Raw genomic sequence first — 21,979 nt, forward strand, 5'->3', positions numbered from 1 at the left:
ATCTGATGCAAGTGTCTTACTGTGTGGCCCTGGAATGTTTTGACTGGTCTGTCCTGGCCCAGTTTACACACGTGAATGCACATGTCCGTGCTGCAGGAGGCAAACGTGTTGTTGCTCTGCCAGTCCACGTCCAGAGCCGGAGCTGCAGGTGACAAATGCAAACCACATTATTCTTAAAGTGCCCCATTATGCAATTTTAAAGCCTCCTGGTTGTGTTTTGGAGGTCTCCTACAACAGGTTTACTCTAGGGATGCACCGAAATGAAAATTCTTGGCCGAAGCATAATAAAACACTTGGCCGAAGCCGAATACCGAAAGCGTTTTTTCAATTTTTTTCCATTTATTTTGCCTTATTTTTTTTTTACCATGGCATAAATTAAATAGTAAAAATTAGCTTTTTACTTTTTTGTCTTGCTTTTAAAAGAAAAATAAATGACAAAACAACAATTTAAAAATATTTATTTAACACTGAACATTTTTTAGCATTCCAGCAGACATTATACAAACAAAGCACAATATAACTTAAAATAATATTAAAAAAGTGTAAAGGAAAACAATTTTTATGGCCATCTTATGCCTTATCTTATCTTTGGCCTATTATGCCTACAGGTATCATAATCAAATCACTGAGGGTGCTCTATAAATAATTTAAATGTCTCACTGTACGCTTAGCCTACATCTGCAATTTAATAATTTCAAAAGCCAAGACCACTTCACTTACGATCACGAACCACTTTCACTATGCCAGTTCATCGCAAATCTCACAACGTACAAAGTTCAATGAAGCTGCTAACAAGTGCACAATAAATATCTTAAGTCGATTCGTGTCTACACTTTGTTTGTTTGTTCATGAGAGGTTTTTGCGAGCCTGTCACCGCTGCAGAAACACGTAAATGGATACATTTGACATTCTACAGACAAAAATATGCACTGGAGCATTTGCCAGTATATTATTACAGTATCAAATGAGGGTGCTCTTGCTTGCATATGAGGGTGCCTCTCGGACACTTTAATGCTTCCACACTTCGAACATGTTTGCTGCATTTAGAAGTGTGCGCGCCTATCTCTCACACGCGCTGGTTGCTATATTTGATCGAGTCATCAAAAATTTAATTGTTCGGTTAAATTTATTCAGCCTTTTCATTACTTACTATTACTTATTACACTGAAAGTGCAATTTTTGCCATTTTCGGCCGAATAATTTCGGTTGCCGAACATTCGGTGCATCCCTAGTTTACATGCATCAAAATGCTTTCATTTTCTCATAATATACATTGCACATCACCACACTGTTCAATGATTCTTAAACGACTCGATGGATGAATCAGTCTCTCTAAATCCCTCCTTTCCGTGAGCTACTGTTCTCTGATTGGTCAGATGGCCCAGCCTGTTCAGGGTTTTTCCTACATTGAAAAATGTTTGGCTGCTGCCAAAACAAATGTTTGTCCTGCCAAAGCCTTATTTGATGAGTTATTGTGATTTATGAGTGATATAAAACAGATAAGAGACTGCTGCACTTGTTATCTGAGTGACAGAGAGAACGAGAAGAGAGCTCCTCCCCGCGCACACTCTCTCTGTCTTCTGTCTTAGCTCTCTCATATTTCACATATTAATCCAAATCAAAAGGTCGGAAGACCGAATCCATGTTGCACATTCGGACAATTTTTTACTGCTGGGTGTGAATTGCGCTCAAAAAACGTTGACTCTTCTCTGACCAGCTGACACAAACCATACTTTCAATAAACGGGAAACAAATCCTATCCAGTCATGAAGTGTTTTCTGTGTGTTGACAAATCTTTCTGTTCTAACAGACTGGATTCACACACAGCAGGTCTGCTAATGTCCGATTCACGACCTAATGACTCCTTTGAACCGAATCATTTTAAAAGGACTGATCTGTCCAACACTGAACTCACAAATCAGTTTAATAATTTACTCAGAACACATCTGAAATGAGAACACAAGTGCGCTTACTCAATTTAGCAAGAGTGGATAGTAAGAATTAGTTTTAATTATCTTTCAGCTTATTTATGTTGTCAATGTGTAGTGAAATAAATAGCCTAAAATCATTTAGACTGGAGTGAGGTGAAACCAGAACAAAGTTGCTATTAGCTAGCTGATAATTTTATGAAATCGTATATGGCAGAAAATTTGGCTATTTGTAAAAAAATTGAATACTACTTTTTTAATCTAAATTAAAACAATTATCTGTAAATAGTGTAAAAAATGAGGAACAAAAACAAACATTAAGGTCTCAAAATAAGATAAGCAAAAATTACAAACTGTTTCTTTGAATTTATTTTAAATTTATTGTCAGTATTGCATTTGCAGATCACGTGGGTAGGGTACTTTTTACTGTGTGTGTGTGTGTGTGTGTGTGTGTGTGTGTGTGTGTGTGTGTGTGTGTGTGTGTGTGTGTGTGTGTGTGGATGACCATGTCGTCAGCCACCACGAAGACCATATTTGACCCAGGAAAAACCCTGCTGTTGTGATCAATCTACCACTTGCAGAACACGTTGGAAACAAACACCCATTACCGGAGCGGTACGGAGGCTTCCTAAAGCTCGCCGGTTGTACACACTGTAAAGACAGTAATGATGACATTGATTTTACCACATCAATCTGAGCGCGAGTCCGATGATGAAATATTGGAAGAACTAGCTATTCAACCCCAACCTCCATCACAAGGACGACTTGAGCAGTATGTTTCTCAGTGATATGCTACTGATTTTGAGGTACATTATGAGATGTTGCAGCTGTATTTCCTCACCATCAGCATTAACAAGAGTAACTTATGTACATCAACAAACCAATGTGTTTATTTTTAATTTATTGCGGAGCACATGTGGATACTGTATCATTAATTGTTGATCGGAAATGTTGCCTATAAATAGTATTGCGCGCCTTCTAATCAAACCTGCCTCAGCATCGAACAACCACTCCTCCATTTTGCTTGGGAACTAAAAAACTAAGTTTACAGGACTGCATTCTCTGGAATCCTCTCAAGCGGAGCACTTCTACATTCCGATTGGTTGCCGCTGAATCGTGTTATAACTCATTACCATAAAGTTGACCTGATTTCAACTCTCCTCGTCCGAGATGCGCCACGCCGTCTCTGACACATAACAGAAAAATAAAATGTTTTCTATCTACGACCAACATGGGCGGTAAACCCTCAGCTAAATGCTGCAGCTGCTCTTCGTACCAAAATACTCTCTCTGAAGGTCCTACAGGTCCCATTAAAACTGATAAGGCTGCAAAATCCTGTCATGTATAGTTTTATTAATGTTCATTAATTAGTGTGTTTAAGGTGTTTCCAACCCAGACAAGCAAGAATGTCAAGGTCTGTCGTGGTTAAATTAATGTCCTGCTTGTGATCATTTTTGTTACTCACCAGAATGGAATGGAAATTGCTGTTTGGCCTCTCCTGTGTGTGCGTCCCAAATTATGGTGGTCTGAAAGGTGCACATTCCCATTAGCATCTTAACTTCATCACATCAGCTTATCTTGACAAGAGTATGAAAACAAGCATAAGATTATACTGTACCTTATCAACACCAGCGCTGAGAATAAAATTTCCTTTCTTGTTCCACTTTAAAGCAAATATAGGACCTTTGTGCTGCCCCAGAGTACTGGCAAGATTACCTACCAATTATAGGACACTGATTAGATGAACGGGATTTTGTAGTTTAACTGATGTTAGCGATAGAATGAATGAAGCTCACCATCTTTAGTCCATATCCTGGCAAAGCCATCATATGATCCGGTGGCTAGAAGTGTTCCTTCACTCTGTCCAACACACGAGAGAGAGAGAGAGAGAGAGAGAGAGAGAGAGAGAGAGAGAGAGAGAAATATGAATTTGAATAATTTGTTCTGTCTATGAAGTGAGAAATACATGTGTGGAGAGAGGCTCATGCAAGCAGGGTTACTATGATTCATAAGCGCTAGTCCCAGCACTCACATTCCAGTCCAATGAGGTGACGTCTTTGTTACTGGGTACATCCTGCCCCCCCTCCCGAATGCAGTGGCGCAGCACCAGCTGAGTGGATCCTCCCGCGCTGCTCTCGCTCAGGTTCCAGATACGTGCAGTCGAGTCTCCAGATCTGATGGCAATAACCAAAGTATTAACCCATTTGAAAAGTATTATGCAGAGACATGCAAAGCAAGTAAACTGTGGCTTTAGCTTGATACTGACCCAGAGGCCAGCAGGTCGCTGACAGGGTTCCAAGCACAGATGAAGACCTCAGACTCGTGGCCACGCAGCACCATGGCTTTACTGGCTGGGATCTCCACTGCCCTGTCCACCTCCATCATGTCTGAGTGGTGGTCTGTCAAAGGAAGAGGCAGACACACTTTCAGCGTTAGCTTTTGTGACAAACCTAAACCCAACCAATATGCATAATTTATGTAAATGTGCAGCCATGTTGCACCTTTCTGTGTTCTACAAAAGAAAAAAGGTCACACAGGGTTGGAACAACAGTCTGTTTAACCCCTAGTTATCATCTTTTTAAAACTTGGAAAGCAACGCTCACATTGTAGTGCCAAAGGTATACAGGGTGAAAATGTAACAGCCAGTTGTTTAGCAACAAACAACCAATCATTCAATGAACAGCGCTTGCCTCATTAAATATTAATATGCTTTGTATAGCCACAGACACCTTCATCCCCTTCATTTAATTTCAGCATTCAAGGAAAAAAAACTAAATGTCAAACAGATGTGTTTAGTGGAGTGGCGTTTTATTCAGTTATTTAGGTCAGTGTAGTTACTGTAAACTAAAACCATCAAAACAACTTTAATTAAAAACCTGAAATGGAGATATATATATCAGTGAGGAAAATAAGTATTTGAACACCCTGCTATTTTGCAAGATCTCCCACTTAGAAATCATGGAGGGGTCTGAAATTGTCATCGTAGGTGCATGTCCACTGTGAGAGACATAATCTAAAAAAAAAAAAAAAATCTTGAAAATCACAATGTATGATTTTTTAACTATTTATTTGTATGAGACAGCTGCAAATAAGTATTTGAACACCTGTCTATCAGCTAGAATTCTGACCCTCAAAGACCTGTTAGTCTGCCTTTAAAATGTCCACCTCCACTCCATTTATTATCCTAAATTAGATGCACCTGTTTGAGGTCGTTACCTGCATAAAGACACCTGTCCACCCCATACAATCAGTAAGAATCCAACTACTAACATGGCCAAGACCAAAGAGCTGTCCAAAGACACTAGAGACAAAATTGTACACCTCCACAAGGCTGGAAAGGGCTACGGGGAAATTGCCAAGCAGCTTGGTGTAAAAAGGTCCACTGTTGGAGCAATCATTAGAAAATGGAAGAAGCTAAATATGACTGTCAATCTCCCTCGGACTGGGGCTCCATGCAAGATCTCACCTCGTGGGGTCTCAATGATCCTAAGAAAGGTGAGAAATCAGCCCAGAAGCATTTGGATGATCCAGAGGAGTCATGGGAGAAAGTCATGTGGTCAGATGAGACCAAAATAGAACTTTTTGGTCATAATTCCACTAAACGTGTTTGGAGGAAGAAGAATGATGAGTACCATCCCAAGAACACCATCCCTACTGTGAAGCATGGGGGTGGTAGCATCATGCTTTGGGGGTGTTTTTCTGCACATGGGACAGGGCGACTGCACTGTATTAAGGAGAGGATGACCGGGGCCATGTATTGCGAGATTTTGGGGAACAACCTCCTTCCCTCAGTTAGAGCATTGAAGATGGGTCGAGGCTGGGTCTTCCAACATGACAATGACCCGAAGCACACAGCCAGGATAACCAAGGAGTGGCTCTGTAAGAAGCATATCAAGGTTCTGCCGTGGTCTAGCCAGTCTCCAGACCTAAACCCAATAGAGAATCTTTGGAGGGAGCTCAAACTCCGTGTTTCTCAGCGACAGGCCAGAAGCCTGACTGATCTAGAGAAGATCTGTGTGGAGGAGTGGGCCAAAATCCCTCCTGCAGTGTGTGCAAACCTGGTGAAAAACTACAGGAAACGTTTGACCTCTGTAATTGCAAACAAAGGCTACTGTACCAAATATTAACATTGATTTTCTCAGGTGTTCAAATACTTATTTGCAGCTGTATCATACAAATAAATAGTTAAAAAATCATACATTGTGATTTCGGTCTCTCACAGTGGACATGCACCTACGATGACAATTTCAGACCCCTCCATGATTTCTAAGTGGGAGAACTTGCAAAATAGCAGGGTGTTCAAATACTTATTTTCCTCACTGTATGTGTATGTGTATATATATACATATATAATAAAAACAAATACTATAAATGGCTAAATAATACAAAAATAACACTGGTTATTGTCACACAAGTCTATTCAGGATAAACTGATGGTGCAGTCAGGAATGTAAACACGACAGGATGTTCATTTAATTAGGTCACATGCTGTGTTCATCAGTCAATGATAATGACACCACAGATATGCAAAGAACATTAACCTAGGGTTTACAAAGGTATAGTATGAAACCTCAAACCTTGAAAATCCAGGATTAAACCATAAGATTGATTCCTAAAGATTGAAGAGTGATTTATAGTAACACCATTTCGATGATCCACTTTAGACATTTTAGTTGACATGTAGTCGCAAAGTTGGAGTATTAGGAGACTGTAGTAGACCATTAGTGAACTGTTAGGTTAGGGTTAGTAGTAGTAGGTAACGAGTAACGAGAGCCACAAGATCTTGCAATATTAAAATGTGACGAGATTTCTTGTTGAGGTGAAAAGCTGTCTCGTGATATCGCCATGACAGAGCGTGAGGGTGAAATTAGCATAGAATATGCCACGTCTACGTTTACATTACATTATGGTGTCACTGTCAACTAACTCATACTTACCGCGGCACTGCCTCCACTGTTGGTTTGCTTTTTTTTTAATAAAATTAAAACAGATTCATAGAAAGTAGAACTCAAATGACATTCATTAAGATGATTAGTTAAAACATTTCAAAATGTACCTGCAGACTATCTTTCCAGTAATGTATTTTGTCATTGAGGATTTCTTAAAAATACTGTGCAAAAATCTAAGTCACAAAGAAACATCAACCGGCAAACGAATTGAAAGCGGAATGGAACCACACTACACGTTTGAACTGAGCTGCGCGGACCTTTAGAAACATTCGAACATCACAGAACATCAGTGGAGAAAGGCATATAGTTCATACAGGGAGTGCAGAATTATTAGGCACGTTGATTTTCTGATCATATTTTTTTTGTGAAAAGTGAAAAGAATGTGAAAAGAATGCTTCTTTTAGTTTAGTATGATACTATATAGTATAGATGAACAAAAGTACATTTAATAAGAGTAGAATATTTAATTTTTCCCTATACAAAATTTGTTTTTTGCACATTACTGTTCTTAATAAAAGTTCATTTTATCTGCATATCAATTCAAGATCAGTGCTTCACTGTTACATTTCCAATAAACAAACAAACATGTAATATTATTAGTAACTGCAATTATTAATAAAACAATGCAAAACAAGAATAATTTTATGTTTAAATTTATTTTATGATACTCTCTGTAGAACTTAGTGGCACCGGTGCCACTGCTTTAAAATGTTAGTCTGGAGCCCTGCCTAGTCAGTATAATAAATTGCCATGCAGTTGCAAAGTTACTTATAGTTAGTAGAATGTCTATCAAAATTAAGCGCTACCCAATTTATGTTTCATGGTATTAATACAATTTCTTTACGGCTATTCTGTTAGTAATATGTAGGATGTAAGCTTACTAGACAGCGCGTGAGATCCATTCTCGTCTCCATTAGCCGTGTTCTCTCCGTTCTTGGCAGCGGTGGCCGGCGTGGCGCTGGAGGTGGCAGCTTGCTGTTGAGCTAGCTTATCCTTATACACCTGCTGCCTTGTTTGCACCACGTCTGGCATCACTGCATCAATCAACGACAGCGATTCGATTGGTCGTCCATCAAACAGCGTACCGTCCTGAGAGCAAAAACATGTCATATAGAGCATCTTCTCGCATGCATAATTGGGAAGCTGAGAAATATCCAAATCTGGTACTGGTACCAGTGCTGACCTCATTGATGCTGACTTCAGCCTCCACGTACTGCAGCCCTTTCTGGATGATGGAGATGAGGGCAGCAGGGGGCACCAGAGCGCCGTTGATGTTGGACTGGCTGATGTGGCTCTCTATGCCAAAGGTGAACGCTGAGTGGGAGAAGCCTGCAGGGAAAAGGAAGACCGTTCTTGTTACCATTTAGGAACGCATTTTTGAATAGTATTTGTACTTTGGAATCAAGTCAAAGATGTACAAATTTTTATATAAAATCGACAAGTCTTTCTGCAATACCGACCCAATATGGTCGACTGATTTCAAACGAGTATTATTACATTTACATTTATTAATTTAGCAGATGCTTTTATCCAAAGCGAAAAATACAACAAGCGATTGTTCCAAACCTGTAAAACTTTCGTTCATCTTGGACACAACTGAAGACTGACAGTCTACACAACTACAATGAATGTTTATATGTGGATAAAAGCATAAAATTAAGGTTCAATTAGCTGGGCAAATTAGCGCAAGAGCGCAGTTCCAGAAAAACGCAGATGGGAGTGGAAAGTTCTGTGTGTGATCTACTGACGATGTCGAAATTAATCGTTTCTACGTTGCATCGCGATGCAGACGATGCAATTAGACTTTAGTTTTGACTGTAATGCGGCCCAGACCACCTCCTGAAGTGGCTTTTATTATTTTGTGTATTTGTTCTAAATGTTCCTGTTGTCTTCAGTGCCCAGATACATTCAAGAAGCGTGTTTTCTTTGAGCAGGTAAAGTGAAAGGTTCAGTTCATATAACTGACTGACAAAATTGTATACATGAGGATGAAGTGCATTGTCAATGTATTATGATGCATCGTGATATCGAATTGAACCCAATTGATGGCATGATAATCGTAATCGAACTGTGAGACCAGTGTAGGTTCACAACCTTATTGACGACACGCAAATTAAAAGAACGCTGACACAGCTGGATCATTTCCATAATAACTAAGAGAAGCACAAATTAGCGTCTGGTTTAAGACAAACTTTTTTGCCAGTAAATTGACCAGCGCAAACCTTAGTAAATCACCTTGCATGTCTGGAAGGGAAACTCCTACAAATGCATATGCAATAAGGTCAGACGAAAAAATTATTTGTGTGTTTGTTCTGCAGAACATTCCTCTCATCTGCTAACACTGAGTTTGTGATTTTTTGTTTTTCTTTAACATCATTTTAACGTCGCGATTTAAACTGTCCTTTTGCTTAGTAACTTTTGCACATCATGCATAGCACAAACATACCCTTACGAAAATTAACCATGGTTTTATTATAGTAAAACCATGTTTTTTTGGCGTATTGATTACCATTTGTATAACAACACAAATACCATATAGTTAAACTATGGATTTGAAGCAAAATCATGGTTAGTTTGTAGTTACCATGGAATAACTACAATAACCCTGTTATTTATTTATCATTATTCATATTTTTTGTTTGTTTTATTTGTTGTAAAACCATGGTTCGTTTTTGTAAGGGTAGATATATTCACCATGTATGTTTTCATAGCACTCAGCTGACATGTTTGTTTGAAGGACAGCATTGGGCAGGATGTGGAATAGTACGTTTTATCAATAAAATAAAAAACAGGCATTTTATCCGATAATCGAAAAAATTATCGGCCCTACATCAAAGTTGTAGTTGCAGAAATCTCTCAGATTTCATTAAAAAAATCTTAATTTGTGTTCAAAGAATGAGTGTCTTAATGGTTTGGAATGACAGAATTTAAATTTTTGGGTGAACTATAAATGTTATATGTAAATGTAAACAAAATAAAGGTTAACTAAAACATTAAAAAAACTTAACATTTTATTTCAGCTAGTTGCTAATAAAAACTACAGACATATAAAACTAATAAATAAAAATGTATAACACTAATACAAATTACAAAAACAACTAAACTACTAAAACTTTAAAGGGTTAGTTCACCCAAAACTGAAAATTCTGTCATTAATTACTCACCCTCATGTCGTTGGACACCCGTAAGACACAAATGAAGATATTTTAGTTGAAAGCTGATGGCTGAGAAAGGCTTCACACAGGCCTCCATTGGCATTCAGTACATTGACACTTCCAATATCCATGAAAGGCACTTAAAACGTCGTTACAAAGTCTATCTCACCACAGTGGCTCTACAATAATTTTACGATGCGACGACAATAGTTTTTGTGCGCAAAAAAAAATCTAAATAACACCTTTATCCAACTTGTTCTCGACTTCTGTGTATGCCTCCACGACGCATGCGCGAGAATATGACGCAGATCCGGCGTTCGGACATATGACCCAGAAGCGATTTGTTTACAATCAGAGGAAGACGCGCGTGTCTAAGCTGTTGGATTCTACATAGATCGTGCTTTAGGTCTCAGCGTAGTTCTCAAAATGGGGCTTAAGTGTGTATTTCATGGATTCCCGAACGCCGGCGCTACGTCATATTCTCGCGCATGTGTCGTGGAGGCACACACGGAAGTCGAGAACAAGTTGGATAAAGGTGTTATTTTGATTTTTTTTGCGCACAAAAACTATTGTCGTCGCATCGTAAAATTATTGTAGAGCCACTGTGGTGAGATAGACTTTGTAACGACGTTTTAAGTGCCTTTCATGGATCTTGGAAGTGTCAATGTACTGAATGCCAATGGAGGCCTGTCTGAAGCCTTTCTCAGCCATCAGCTTTCAACTAAAATATCTTCATTTGTGTTCCGAATATGAACGGAGGTCTTACGGGTGTCCAACGACATGAGGGTGAGTAATTAATGACAGAATTTTCATTTTTGGGTGAACTAACCCTTTAAAATTAGCACTCAAAATATTAAAATCTATTATAGTATATAATTATATTAAAATAATGGTTTCAAATGCTCAAATGCATAATTGTTCATGTTAAATAGTTCAATAGTTAAAATAGTAAAATAGTTCTTATAAATGCCACTGGTATCGGTTCTGACAACTGACATTTATTTTGTTTTTAAACCTTACTCTTAAAGAGCAGCACATAAAACACTACATTTCCTGAAGAAAACATGGATGATATTTTCCTAAAACACGCTGTCAAGATGTTGCAGGGAGTTGCTATTGTCCTGAGTGTTTTTAGCATGTTACAATGTGGTTTTCAGGGTGCTCTGGTTGGTCCTAGGTGGTTCAATCACTAATTAATTTTTTCGGAAATGAACATGGCACCGGACAAACAACTACCCCAGCATGTGATATGAAACAGGATATTACACAGAGCTGTTAGCAGAAGTGAAAAGGAGGTTGATGAACACACAAACCTGACTCTTGCAGGTATCTGTACACCAGGAAATTGACCTCATCACTGCTTACGCTCATTTTGGATCCTGGGTGAACCAAGGTCAGGGCGAGAGTGGAGCCTGGAATAACAAAGACATGTTTGTGTTAAAGTTCTTCACAAACAGCATTTGGAACATCAGAACATCACTAGACACTGGAGTATACACTACAGTTTAAATTATATATATTTTTTTAGACTTATTCAGAAGGAATTCGTTAAATTTATCAAAAGTGACAAAGACTGCTACAAAAAAAATATTAACTCCGTCTTGAAGTAAAAATGCATCATGTTTCCACACAAATATTAAGCAGCACAACTGTTTTCAACAATAACAAAAAGAACATTATATTCTAAAATAATTTAAAAAACCAACCCTCATTTTATTGTCATTTATTAAGAAAAAAAATTGTATGCAAGGTTGAATACATGCACATTTTTTTCCTTTTAAATTAAGGCAAAAAAATAGTTTTTGGCTAGCGTTACATTATGATCAGACGCTTACTCACGCAAATGTTTTTAAACCATTCAAGCGCCACAAGACAAGAGAATGCACTGACACACACACACACACCTCACAGAAATTACAATAACACACAGAATTATGCCAAAATGCCTGTTTTGTCGAGTACTCTCATGAAAGCGGTCTTAAATTAGTTAAATAACGTCTTAAATGAACTAGCTGTGAGAAAATGATCTTAAAGTGACATCAGTCTAATAAACCAGTTTCTGTGATGTCATTAATGTTAATCACAGATAAAGGAGGTAACAGAAAAAAGTGAACAGAGAAAATTGTAGCTTTAATAAAGATTAATCTATATTTAATTTATAATTTATGCAGTTAAGACTGTAGTGTTTGATAACTTTATTCAATTTACCTGTTAGACAGGTAGGAAGGCCACAGGTAAATATTATATTTATTATTATGGGTTTATGTTAATATTTCAGGTACATTTCAGTGTTGAATGTCTATAATTAATGTTTTAAAAACATCTATTTCAAAGAGACAGCAGTAGCAGTATTAGTATCAGTGATAATGGCCTTCATTCACAAAAAGATGCCATCAAAGAAATATTTTTTAAAAAATACTGTCTTTAAGTTGCTTCTACATTAATTTGGAGAGTAACTGTGAAATTATTACGTTATAGAAATATTAAAAACTGATGTTTTTAAACCACAATTAAGTACAGAAAAAATGTGCGATTAATTAGTTTTTTTTAATTGATTGACAGCACTGATATATAATCACAATTAATCGAATTTCAAATTGCGATTACAGATGCCACGATTCCGTAATCGTTCAAAACCGCGATTACAAACCAAAAAATTATCCCCCCCGCTAGCCTAGCTTAGCACAAAGACTGGAGGTATATGGCTCCAGCTAGCCTACTGCTCAATAAGTGACAAAATAACACCAACATTTTCCTATTTACATGTTGTGATATGTATAGTCACAGCGTGTACAAATAACAAGGTTACATGAGACACAGCTATCTTATAAACGTATACATACAGGGGAATATTCTCAGAAGGCGCAGCACTGCTCTACTTCTGGGGAGTGATTTGCTCGCAGCACCTGAGAAGCCCCGCGGTGAGGAGCAGAGAGTTCGCTCAGAGTTGGAGTAATAGAGTCAGCAATTACTAGATAGTTTACAATCATGGGTGTTCGCTGTATTATAAAGAACTGCGACATAAACAGGGGAGATCAGGTAATACAATGATATTTCATAGAATTCCAATCCAAAACGCTGACCTGATGAATCGATGGCTACTTCAAATCGGCTACAGGTGTGTTTGGGCCATCAAGCACCATTGCGTTTGCTCTGAACATTTCACAGAGGACCACTATTTTGAAAAAATGGAATTTGCCACACGGACCATGAAATGTGTGCTGAAGGATACAGCCATCCAATTGATAGTACAGACGGGACAAAGCGGATCACCTGCGGCTGCGGTAAGTGTTCCGTTATGTTTTTAGATGACTAGCCTACTGTAACAGCACCATTAGCTAGATCTAATGTAACGTTTGTGACACTGTTACATGAATAGGGTGGTCACTACTGTATTGCAGTTTTTCCCGTGCTCCATGTATCTCCTGTAATGTTAGTATTGTGCTGTCACGAACGTGCTCTGTCATAGTAACAAATTAGCGGTGCTAGAGGTAATTCTCTGGACTGTAGCATTTACCTTGCTAATGAATTGGAGGGGGGATGGGCAGTTTTAATATTTGTCTGTGGGTTCATTGTGCAAAAACAGCTACCTAGTCACGCTGGTTTTGTTAACAAAAGTCACAACGCTGCTTCTCAGGTGCTGCGAGCAAATCACTCCCCAGAAGTAGAGCAGTGCTGCGCCTTCTGAGAATATTCTCCAGTATGTATACGTTTATAAGATGGCTGTGTCTCATGTAACCTTGTTATTTGTACACGCCTTGACTATACACATCACAACATGTAAATAGGAAAATGTTGGCGTTTTTTTTGTGACTAATTGAGCAGTAGGCTAGCTGGAGCCATATACCTCCAGTCTTTGTGCCAAGCTAGTCTAGCGGGGGGGTTGTGCGTCAGACAGAGTTATGGCACGCACGGAGATGAGAATGGTATGTATGGACTTATCTAACTCTGGGGAATACAGTTAATAATCCAAAGTCCCAAAAAGTTGGCGTGTTCCTTTAACTCCACGAAATAACTCTTGCCACCGTTGCCTCTGGCTTTTGGCTTAGTTGTGGACACTAAATATTCAACTATATTACTGATCTGCTTGCATTAGCAGTTGACACCATATGATAACTGAACTGAGCTGGATGACTTTACTGTTTTCTCCAGAGCAGCTGTACAGTCGAATCAAATTCTGTTGCATTATTTTCCTGTTTAACACTGTGAAGCTGCTTTGAAACAATCGGCATTGTAAAAAGCGCTATACAAATAAAGGTGACTTGACTTGACTTGACTCTACAAACATGGAAAACAGTGATCGATGGACCTCTCAAACTTTATGCTTAGGAGAAAATCCAACGTCAAACATGATTGTCTCAGCTAGTCATCTCGGTATAGGACTGGGGCAGAAATCATGTTAATGGACGCGATTATTAACGTTACTATAGTATGAAGCAGAGCAGGACCGAGTGTTTTGGGAGCTGAGCAAGGCCGCTGGAGCGATTGTTAATAAGAGCGGAACAAACGCCTTGCGAGCAGCGGGACTGTTATTATGGCAGTCGCAGGTGGGATTTTTATTATGCCAGTCGCCGGTGCCACTTCCGCTTTTCTGGTCAGGAGTATGAGGTAACTCAGCCCTGTTTTATCATATAGAATACATCTGAGTGTGTGGACAATTATGTTATGACTTTACTCTGTGCTTTCGCTCAGCGGCTGCTATGACACTCGTTGCACACTTGAGTAAGAGTAAAGCGTTTCTGCAAAATAAAACCGGGGGTAACGCAGATATGACGCAATTGACAGGCGACTTCCTCACACGTCCCGGCTCCTTGGTTAAAATAGCAATTTTCTCACGATTTACAAATAGTTGAAACATTAGGGATATTGCAAGTACTCAACTGAACAAAATATAACACTGGCCTAGGGGTTTTTGGATATTTTACTGTAAAAATGTTACATAGAGCACCTTTAACATACATTTTAAATGGGCTGTATCTATTTTTGACTGTTCTAAAGCATACAAATACTATAATATGTTTGCAGATAATTCGGAAACATTCTCACACGGGTTGCCAGCTGGCGGAAAACACAACAGCGTATAACAGCCATGGAAGCCAGCAAACGGACTAGGTCAGAGATCGCAGATCCTACCCAACCTAAATAGCCTCGGCATCCATATAAAAAGCTCTATGACCAGAGGCATATTAATACGCAGATACATAAGCTGATCAACTTACAGTGTAAGGCTCGATGCCTTCCATTGTTAATTGCACTCGCTCCTGTTGCGTGTCCTCAATCTGGCAAACCCAGATGAACTTGAGTGTTGAGTCTGAGGAGGAAGGGGCGGGGGGAAACAACTCCCTCCAATATTTTAAATTTGGACTGCAGTACCCATGTCAACAGCTAACTGTCAAAATCATCTTGCCCCTTTAAATACCTATATTTTTTTAATAAATGGTCAGAAATAAATCTGGCTGCCTTTTTTTCTTCAGTTCTTTCAGCCACCTGGCTAGTAAGTGTAAAAGTTAAAAGTTAATGTCAGACCCTGCAAATCCGCTCTTGGTCTACTTAAACAATATATTTTCAAGCAAAAAGAGAACTGAACCTAAACTTCTCCACTGAAGATTTTCCACAGAAGCCCCTTTGAGCCCTGGGGAAATTTTCCACCCGTTTGCTCACTGCTGGAAACAATTGTTAAGAAGCTACACTGTTGGGATTGATGTTGTGATGGCAAGAAGAATTGCATGTGTTTAACAAGAGGAAATGCTCCAGATGTACTCATACAGCCGCTTATTTGGTCTTTAAGCCTCCTTCACACAAGTTCACAGTCTAATAAGCCTTCACATATAACAGCAACCCATCATATGACAAGAATCCCTGTAGATTACGACGTGTCAACAGCCAATTCGCAAACAAATATAATGGGCTTATGCAACTTAATGAAAAGACTCTTGAGCAGTGTAAGATCAAAATGTCTTTACATTCATTCTCTTATCATACACTCATAATAATCAAAACAAACCAGTACATTTGTTTTCTGAAGAAAAGAAGAAAAACATTTTGATCTGATCATTCCGCATCTCTAAAAACCATTCATCCCAACAGCAACAGCAGTTAGGGCTGGTTCACACCGGACACATTTTCCATTCCACTGCGCTACTTTTACATTGTTTTTCAATGTAAACATGTTCAAGCCGGACATCTCTGACCACTGCCGCTCACGTCACATGTCTTTTGCAGCATCTCGCGCTTGACATGGCGTTCTAAAAACATGGCACTCAATTAGGCTAAACTTTCCCCCTGCTTCACTCACCTGGATTTCACGGTTTTAACCGCAAAAATGTTTTCTGTGTGTAAAGGGCCTTTACAAGCTACCTTTGCAGTGAAGGATATTTTAGACTTCATACAGCTTTAAATTTTGGAAGGTAAAATTTAAGACATTTTCATGCTTTTTAAAGGATTAGTTCACTTTGAAATTTAAATTAGCCTATGATTTACTCACCCTCAAGCCATCCTAGGTCTAAATGACTTTCTTCTTTCTGACGAACAGAGTTATATAAATAAATATCCTGAAGCTTCCAAGCTTTATAATGGCAGTGAACAGGGCCTATTGAGTTTGAAGCTCAAAAAATGTGCATCCATCCATAATAAACGTACTCCACGTGAAACGATTCGATGGGGTTTTGTAAGTAAAATATCCATATTTAACACGTTATAAAGTAAAATATCTTGCTTATTCCAGACTGCCTTCCGTATTCAGCTAAAGCAAAAAGTATAACGCCTCTCGCAGTTCAAAATACTTACGCTACGTCTTTGTCGTATGTTCCGTCAGTTACGCTTTTTTCCATAAGTTGAATGCGGAAGTCGGTCTAGTTTTAAATATGGATATTTTTCCCAATCGATTTGCTTCAGAAGGCCTTTATTAACCCCCACTTTTTTAAGCTTCAAACTCAATGGACCCCATCACAGCCATTATAAAGCTTGGAAGGATATTTATTAATACAACTTTGATTGTGTTCATCAGAAAGAAGAAAGTCATATACACCTAGAATGGCTTGAGAATGAGTAAATCATGGAATAATTTTAATTTTAAAGTGAACTTGTCCTTTAAGGAAGTGGCACTCACTTACCATGATACCAAGTGTCGATTAGATGCTCATACTCTTGCCATCCATGGGAGCACAGGAAAATCAGCCTGTTGATAAAACATTGTATTAGTTAAAAAAAATTATTGTAATAGCTCATTTGAATTCTGCCGAAGGCATTCAGAATGTGTGCTCGTAAGTGATCGTTTGTCTTTTTGTAGTTTGAATAATAAATAACTTCTGTCCCTTTAAGACCTGACGCACGCATGGATTCCACTGTTCCTGTGAGCTGGTTACGACTGTGTTTACGTTAAAACCATAGGTTAAAACTCACCAAGATGGGCATTGAGACATTTTTGAGTGCATTTGACCATTAATAAGCTGGAAAAAGGAGCTCATATTTGCACTTGTATGTCAGAGGTGGCTTTATCACGGTATGTGTATGTGCGCTTCAGATGCGAGCGCGAAATCGGCGGGAATTAGTAAACTTAACGTTATGTGCAACCTCGCGCAAAATTCAGACCGGTCACACCAATACTAACACGCAGTCATGAGGAAAAATCCAACAGAACAGCCGTTCGCAATGTTCAGAGGGTTAAACGGACTGAATGAGAGGAGGCGGGTACGTGTCAACTCGTTGTCGGTCGGACAGGAGAGCGCAGCTGATATCGATACTGTAGAAAATGAGTATCATATCGTTTCAGATATTTCAGTATCGATTCATAGCGAAATATCAATCTTTTTGACAACACTAGTAGGCATACACACAGGTTCGAAGACTCGTTCTCTCGCCCCTACAGTGCAATTCGGCTAGGTATACATTAGGGATGGGCAACAGTGGTCGAGTAATCGAGTACTCGAACGTGACAGCGATCATCGATCATGAGAACGATGATCGCCCTGAAAAAAAAAATATTTGTCTCTTTTTTTATTGGTTATTGCGTCGTTTTGCGCGGTACCGGAGGTCTGATTGGTTAGCGTTATACAGCACGCCTCCTGACCGCGGCGAAGTAAAGTGAAACTGAGGCGTGCACTGCAGTGATGTCTGGAATCACTGTGATCATTAAATGGTTAGTGCAAGATGTGCAGCGCCAATCTGTCATAGCCTACATAGCATTATATTGAGAACACCGTGGAAAATGCTGTAAATGATCTGTGTTTAGTTCCCCGTGTATCAGCTGATCCACAGAGAAACTAGCGAGAACACTCAGACTAGCGCGTGAAGTTCACGTGCTCCTTCGCGTCCTTTTCTGCAGATGCACGTTGTAAGATTACTTTTATGTTGTCTATATCTGATTAATCTAATATAAAACGCGTTTGGTTGAGCTTAATAAGCTAGCAAAGCGCTGCCGTTATACCGGCTGTTGTTCATTCTCTTCAGTTTCAGCTCAAATGCATTAATGCTCGAGCTCGACATGGTTTAGAGACAGATATTCTTTTTAGATAGGCTATTTCTTTCTCAGAATCATTGACATTAGTAATGCAGCAGTGCTATACTGTTCTCATATTTTTTAACAGTAGACCTAGTTTATTTAAAGTTGTTTTTCGTTATGAGTTTGAAAACGCGCAGTGATGTCTGTAAACGCTTCGATCATGAATAATAAAATTAAGTGCATGATGTGCAGAGTCAATCTGTCAAAGCATTATAATGAGAACACTATTTTAATAAAATGTTGTTTCTGTGTGCTTTCGTTGTCCGTGTATCAGCGTTGTTGGGAAGAGCGCATTCAAAATGTTCCGTTTCAAACCCTTCGCCTGTAAAATCTAGCACGCTGAAGTTCACGTGCGCATTCACGTCCTTTTGTGTTGATTTATGTCGTAATAGGTTCATAATAATCTTCATATTAATATTGATATAGGGTGCGTTTGGTTGAGTTTATTAACCCGCTAGCAAGCTCTGCAGGGTGGTGTTATTTCACAGTTTCAGCTCAAAGGCATTGCTCGATATTACCGACTTGGTTATTTGAGACGGTCATTTTATAAAGATGTTTCTTTTTCAAAGACATTTATGCATCATAATCTAGCAGTTATTTTTTGTTTTATATGTTCATGTTTTCATGTACCTGTTTTCATGTCACGTTTGTATTTGTCAACAACCATTTTCATAACAGTTTTCATTATCTCAATGAAGGACATGCCCCGCCCCCTGCACAAGCCCCGGCCCCGAGTACTCGAGTACTCGTTTTTGAGACCTATCGATGATCGAAATGAGAAATTGACAAAAATGCCCATCCCTAGTATACATCCGCGCTAAAATATCAAGGTGAAAGTCATCATAGCTTGCGTAGTATAGACCCAGCTCCCAACCCAACTTTGAGAATAGATTAACGGCGATATTTTTTTTAATCGCCCGTTAAGAGTCTCACGTTAACGCAGCACGTTAACGCCGATAACGGCCCACCACTAATTAGTTATAAGCAGATTTACAGTCAGCCTTTTATTTTTTCACTCTATAATTAGGCTAGTCCTGAGTTGAACAAAATTAAAGTGTAAATGTTTGTGGACATCAAGTAAAAGAACATTAATTCAACTAGCAACTGTCATTTATCATCAGATTCATCAAACTATTAGCTTTAAACAAATGGCAAATCATCTACACATTACCACACTTTAGAGAAAAACCTCCAGCTTTTTCAGGCACATAGCCTACTGGATTTCCATTTGAGGCCAATAAACTTGAGATTCATGGATCCAGATTTTTTAAATTAATTCAACAGTGATTGTACTTGCAAATGGGAAATTCTAGAGAATTAGTTAATTTAGACTTGAGTATGTACAATTTTTTTTTTTTTTCAGAAAATTGTCAACTTTCCAGGTTTGGTAATAACTTTAACATTCCCAGAAAAATCCTAACTAATACCACAACTATCCTATTCTCACGTTTCAAGCTAGGGTGACCACTTAAATTGGGAGCTTTGTCCCGCAAGATGCAAGCAGTGTCCCGCATTTCAAATATGTATAGTTTTCCTTCCCTGAAATTAAAATACTACAATAAGAAATATTAGAAATGCTAAAAATGAAATGTGTGCAGCCATATGTTCCAGTTAGAGCGGGAAAATTATCAACCAACACATTCATAGTGTGATTTTTCTGCTGTTGACGACTGGGGGCGGACCAAAGGAATTTGTGTGGACCTCATCAAAACTCGTTAAATACAGCTACACCGGTCAGGACTTCCTCTAGACACATACAGGATAAGAACATCCTCATTATAAATGACAAATCAGTTCCTCCCTCGAAATTGGGTTTCCATCAACTAGGATATCAGTTCATTAATAATAATAATAATAGCATATTAAGTGAATAATTGAGCATTACTACATTCTTTTTATAACTGAAATATTTGGACATTTAACACATAATTTAACAATTACATTAAAGATGATTGTTAATGCATGCATAAACAAGGCTTTAGCTTTACTGCAACTCTGGATCTGATTGTACAATTAAACTGCTGAACTGGAAGCCAGTGCTGATATAGTGAGATCAACCTAAAACAACCCTCTGAAACCACTAGAATGATACATACTGACAGCACTAGTGGTTGACCGATATGGGCTTTACATATCTGGCCAATGCAGATATATACAGCTAATAAGACAAAATTCAATTAATCAAAAATAGGCTGGACGATTTTGGAACTGACATTTTGCTTTCAAGCTAATTTTTTTCTTCTTCCATGAATTGGACCCCAAAATATGATCATCCTTGTGTGAGGCCATCCTAAAATGTAAAAAGACATGTACATAGTTTCTGGTTAAAGATCTAATTTAATCTCTAAAAACTATTATTCAAAATGGCTATTATTTTTAAAATGTTGTTTTTAAGAAACACTTTTTATTCCCATCAAGTTAAATATTTTTTCTACTCATAGTACTACTGTTAGTAGTTATATATACATCTTATTTTTATTATTTATTTTATTACACTCACTGTTTTTCTCTAAACTTCTCCTTGCAGCCCCATGGGGGTCCCGGACCCCAATTTGAAAACCCCTGGTTTCGTGTACAATGTCTTGTCAATGTATTAAGTCTGCAAGTCTATGAAGATTTTTTTTTTTTTTTTTTTTTTTTAAATCACTTTGGATTTAAAGATTGGCCTTGTGGTGTATTAAGAAAAACCTAGACAAGTTAATCTGTTACAAAGCAGCTCTTACTGAGGACAGCTATCATGAAACCATGCAATCAAACTAAAGGTTCCTGTCCAGCCTAACCAATAAAGAGATAAATACAATACATCACTTCTTTGACAGGGCAAAATCTGCTATGGTCGCATGCATCTTCATGTTTAAACTGTATGCATCATTTTGTAATTCACTTAGGTAAGTTACTTTCTTTTCAACAGGTCCATAACATTATTCTCTACACTCAAAAAAAAATTAAGCCTTTTTTTTCAAGATTTACACAATTCAATTAATAGTAAAAACAATTCCATCAGAATGAATTGAATAACACATTCATATTATGAATTAAGAATTTTAAATTAAAATAACTAGAGCTTGATGAAACATGTTGTATACATCTTAAATGGAACACGGAAATGGACGTTTAGTTTGTGATTCGTATTCATAAATGAAAAAAACATGAATATATGTTTAAACGTAAGATTTATACAAAATTGTTTTTACATTAAAGGATTATTCAATTCAAATTGATTGGATTTTACTATTAAATGAAATGCGTAAATCTTGAAAGATTTTTTTTTTTTAGTGTATTCACGTCTTTACCAGTGACTACACCCGTACCATTTCAGAGTACGTTAGAATTATAACGCCCCATTTAATTAAAGTAATTCACTAAACACACCAATATAATTAATTAATAAAACGTAATTAAATACGCAATGTAATTACCATAATGACACGGCAAAAAAAACATCTG

At 38.0% G+C, this 21,979-nt stretch overlaps 1 protein-coding gene across 3 annotated transcripts in view; it reads right to left on the minus strand.

Annotated features, from left to right (window-relative positions):
* tbl1xr1b (TBL1X/Y related 1b) overlaps positions 1 to 21,979 on the minus strand; it is a 39,110-nt gene that overhangs the window by 16,443 nt on the left and 688 nt on the right. Inside the window, exons 1-11 of one of the 3 annotated variants that reach the window (XM_079818404.1) lie at positions 17,434 to 17,564; positions 17,145 to 17,209; positions 11,346 to 11,444; positions 8,061 to 8,206; positions 7,759 to 7,966; positions 4,195 to 4,327; positions 3,961 to 4,102; positions 3,725 to 3,788; positions 3,547 to 3,644; positions 3,394 to 3,454; positions 21 to 142 (exon numbers count right to left, since the gene is read on the minus strand). In XM_079818404.1, the coding sequence (XP_079674530.1) occupies positions 21 to 142; positions 3,394 to 3,454; positions 3,547 to 3,644; positions 3,725 to 3,788; positions 3,961 to 4,102; positions 4,195 to 4,327; positions 7,759 to 7,966; positions 8,061 to 8,206; positions 11,346 to 11,444; positions 17,145 to 17,209; positions 17,434 to 17,498 (1,203 nt within the window). In that variant the 5' untranslated portion in view covers positions 17,499 to 17,564. Of the gene's footprint in view, positions 1 to 20; positions 143 to 3,393; positions 3,455 to 3,546; positions 3,645 to 3,724; positions 3,789 to 3,960; positions 4,103 to 4,194; positions 4,328 to 7,758; positions 7,967 to 8,060; positions 8,207 to 11,345; positions 11,445 to 15,251; positions 15,564 to 17,144; positions 17,210 to 17,433; positions 17,565 to 21,979 lie in introns of those variants that run through there. The other 2 variants (XM_079818405.1, XM_079818406.1) reach the window with 2 other exon arrangements.

Source organism: Gobio gobio (assembly GCF_949357685.1).
Source record: "Gobio gobio genome assembly, chromosome: 6".
Lineage (NCBI taxonomy): Eukaryota > Metazoa > Chordata > Actinopteri > Cypriniformes > Gobionidae > Gobio > Gobio gobio.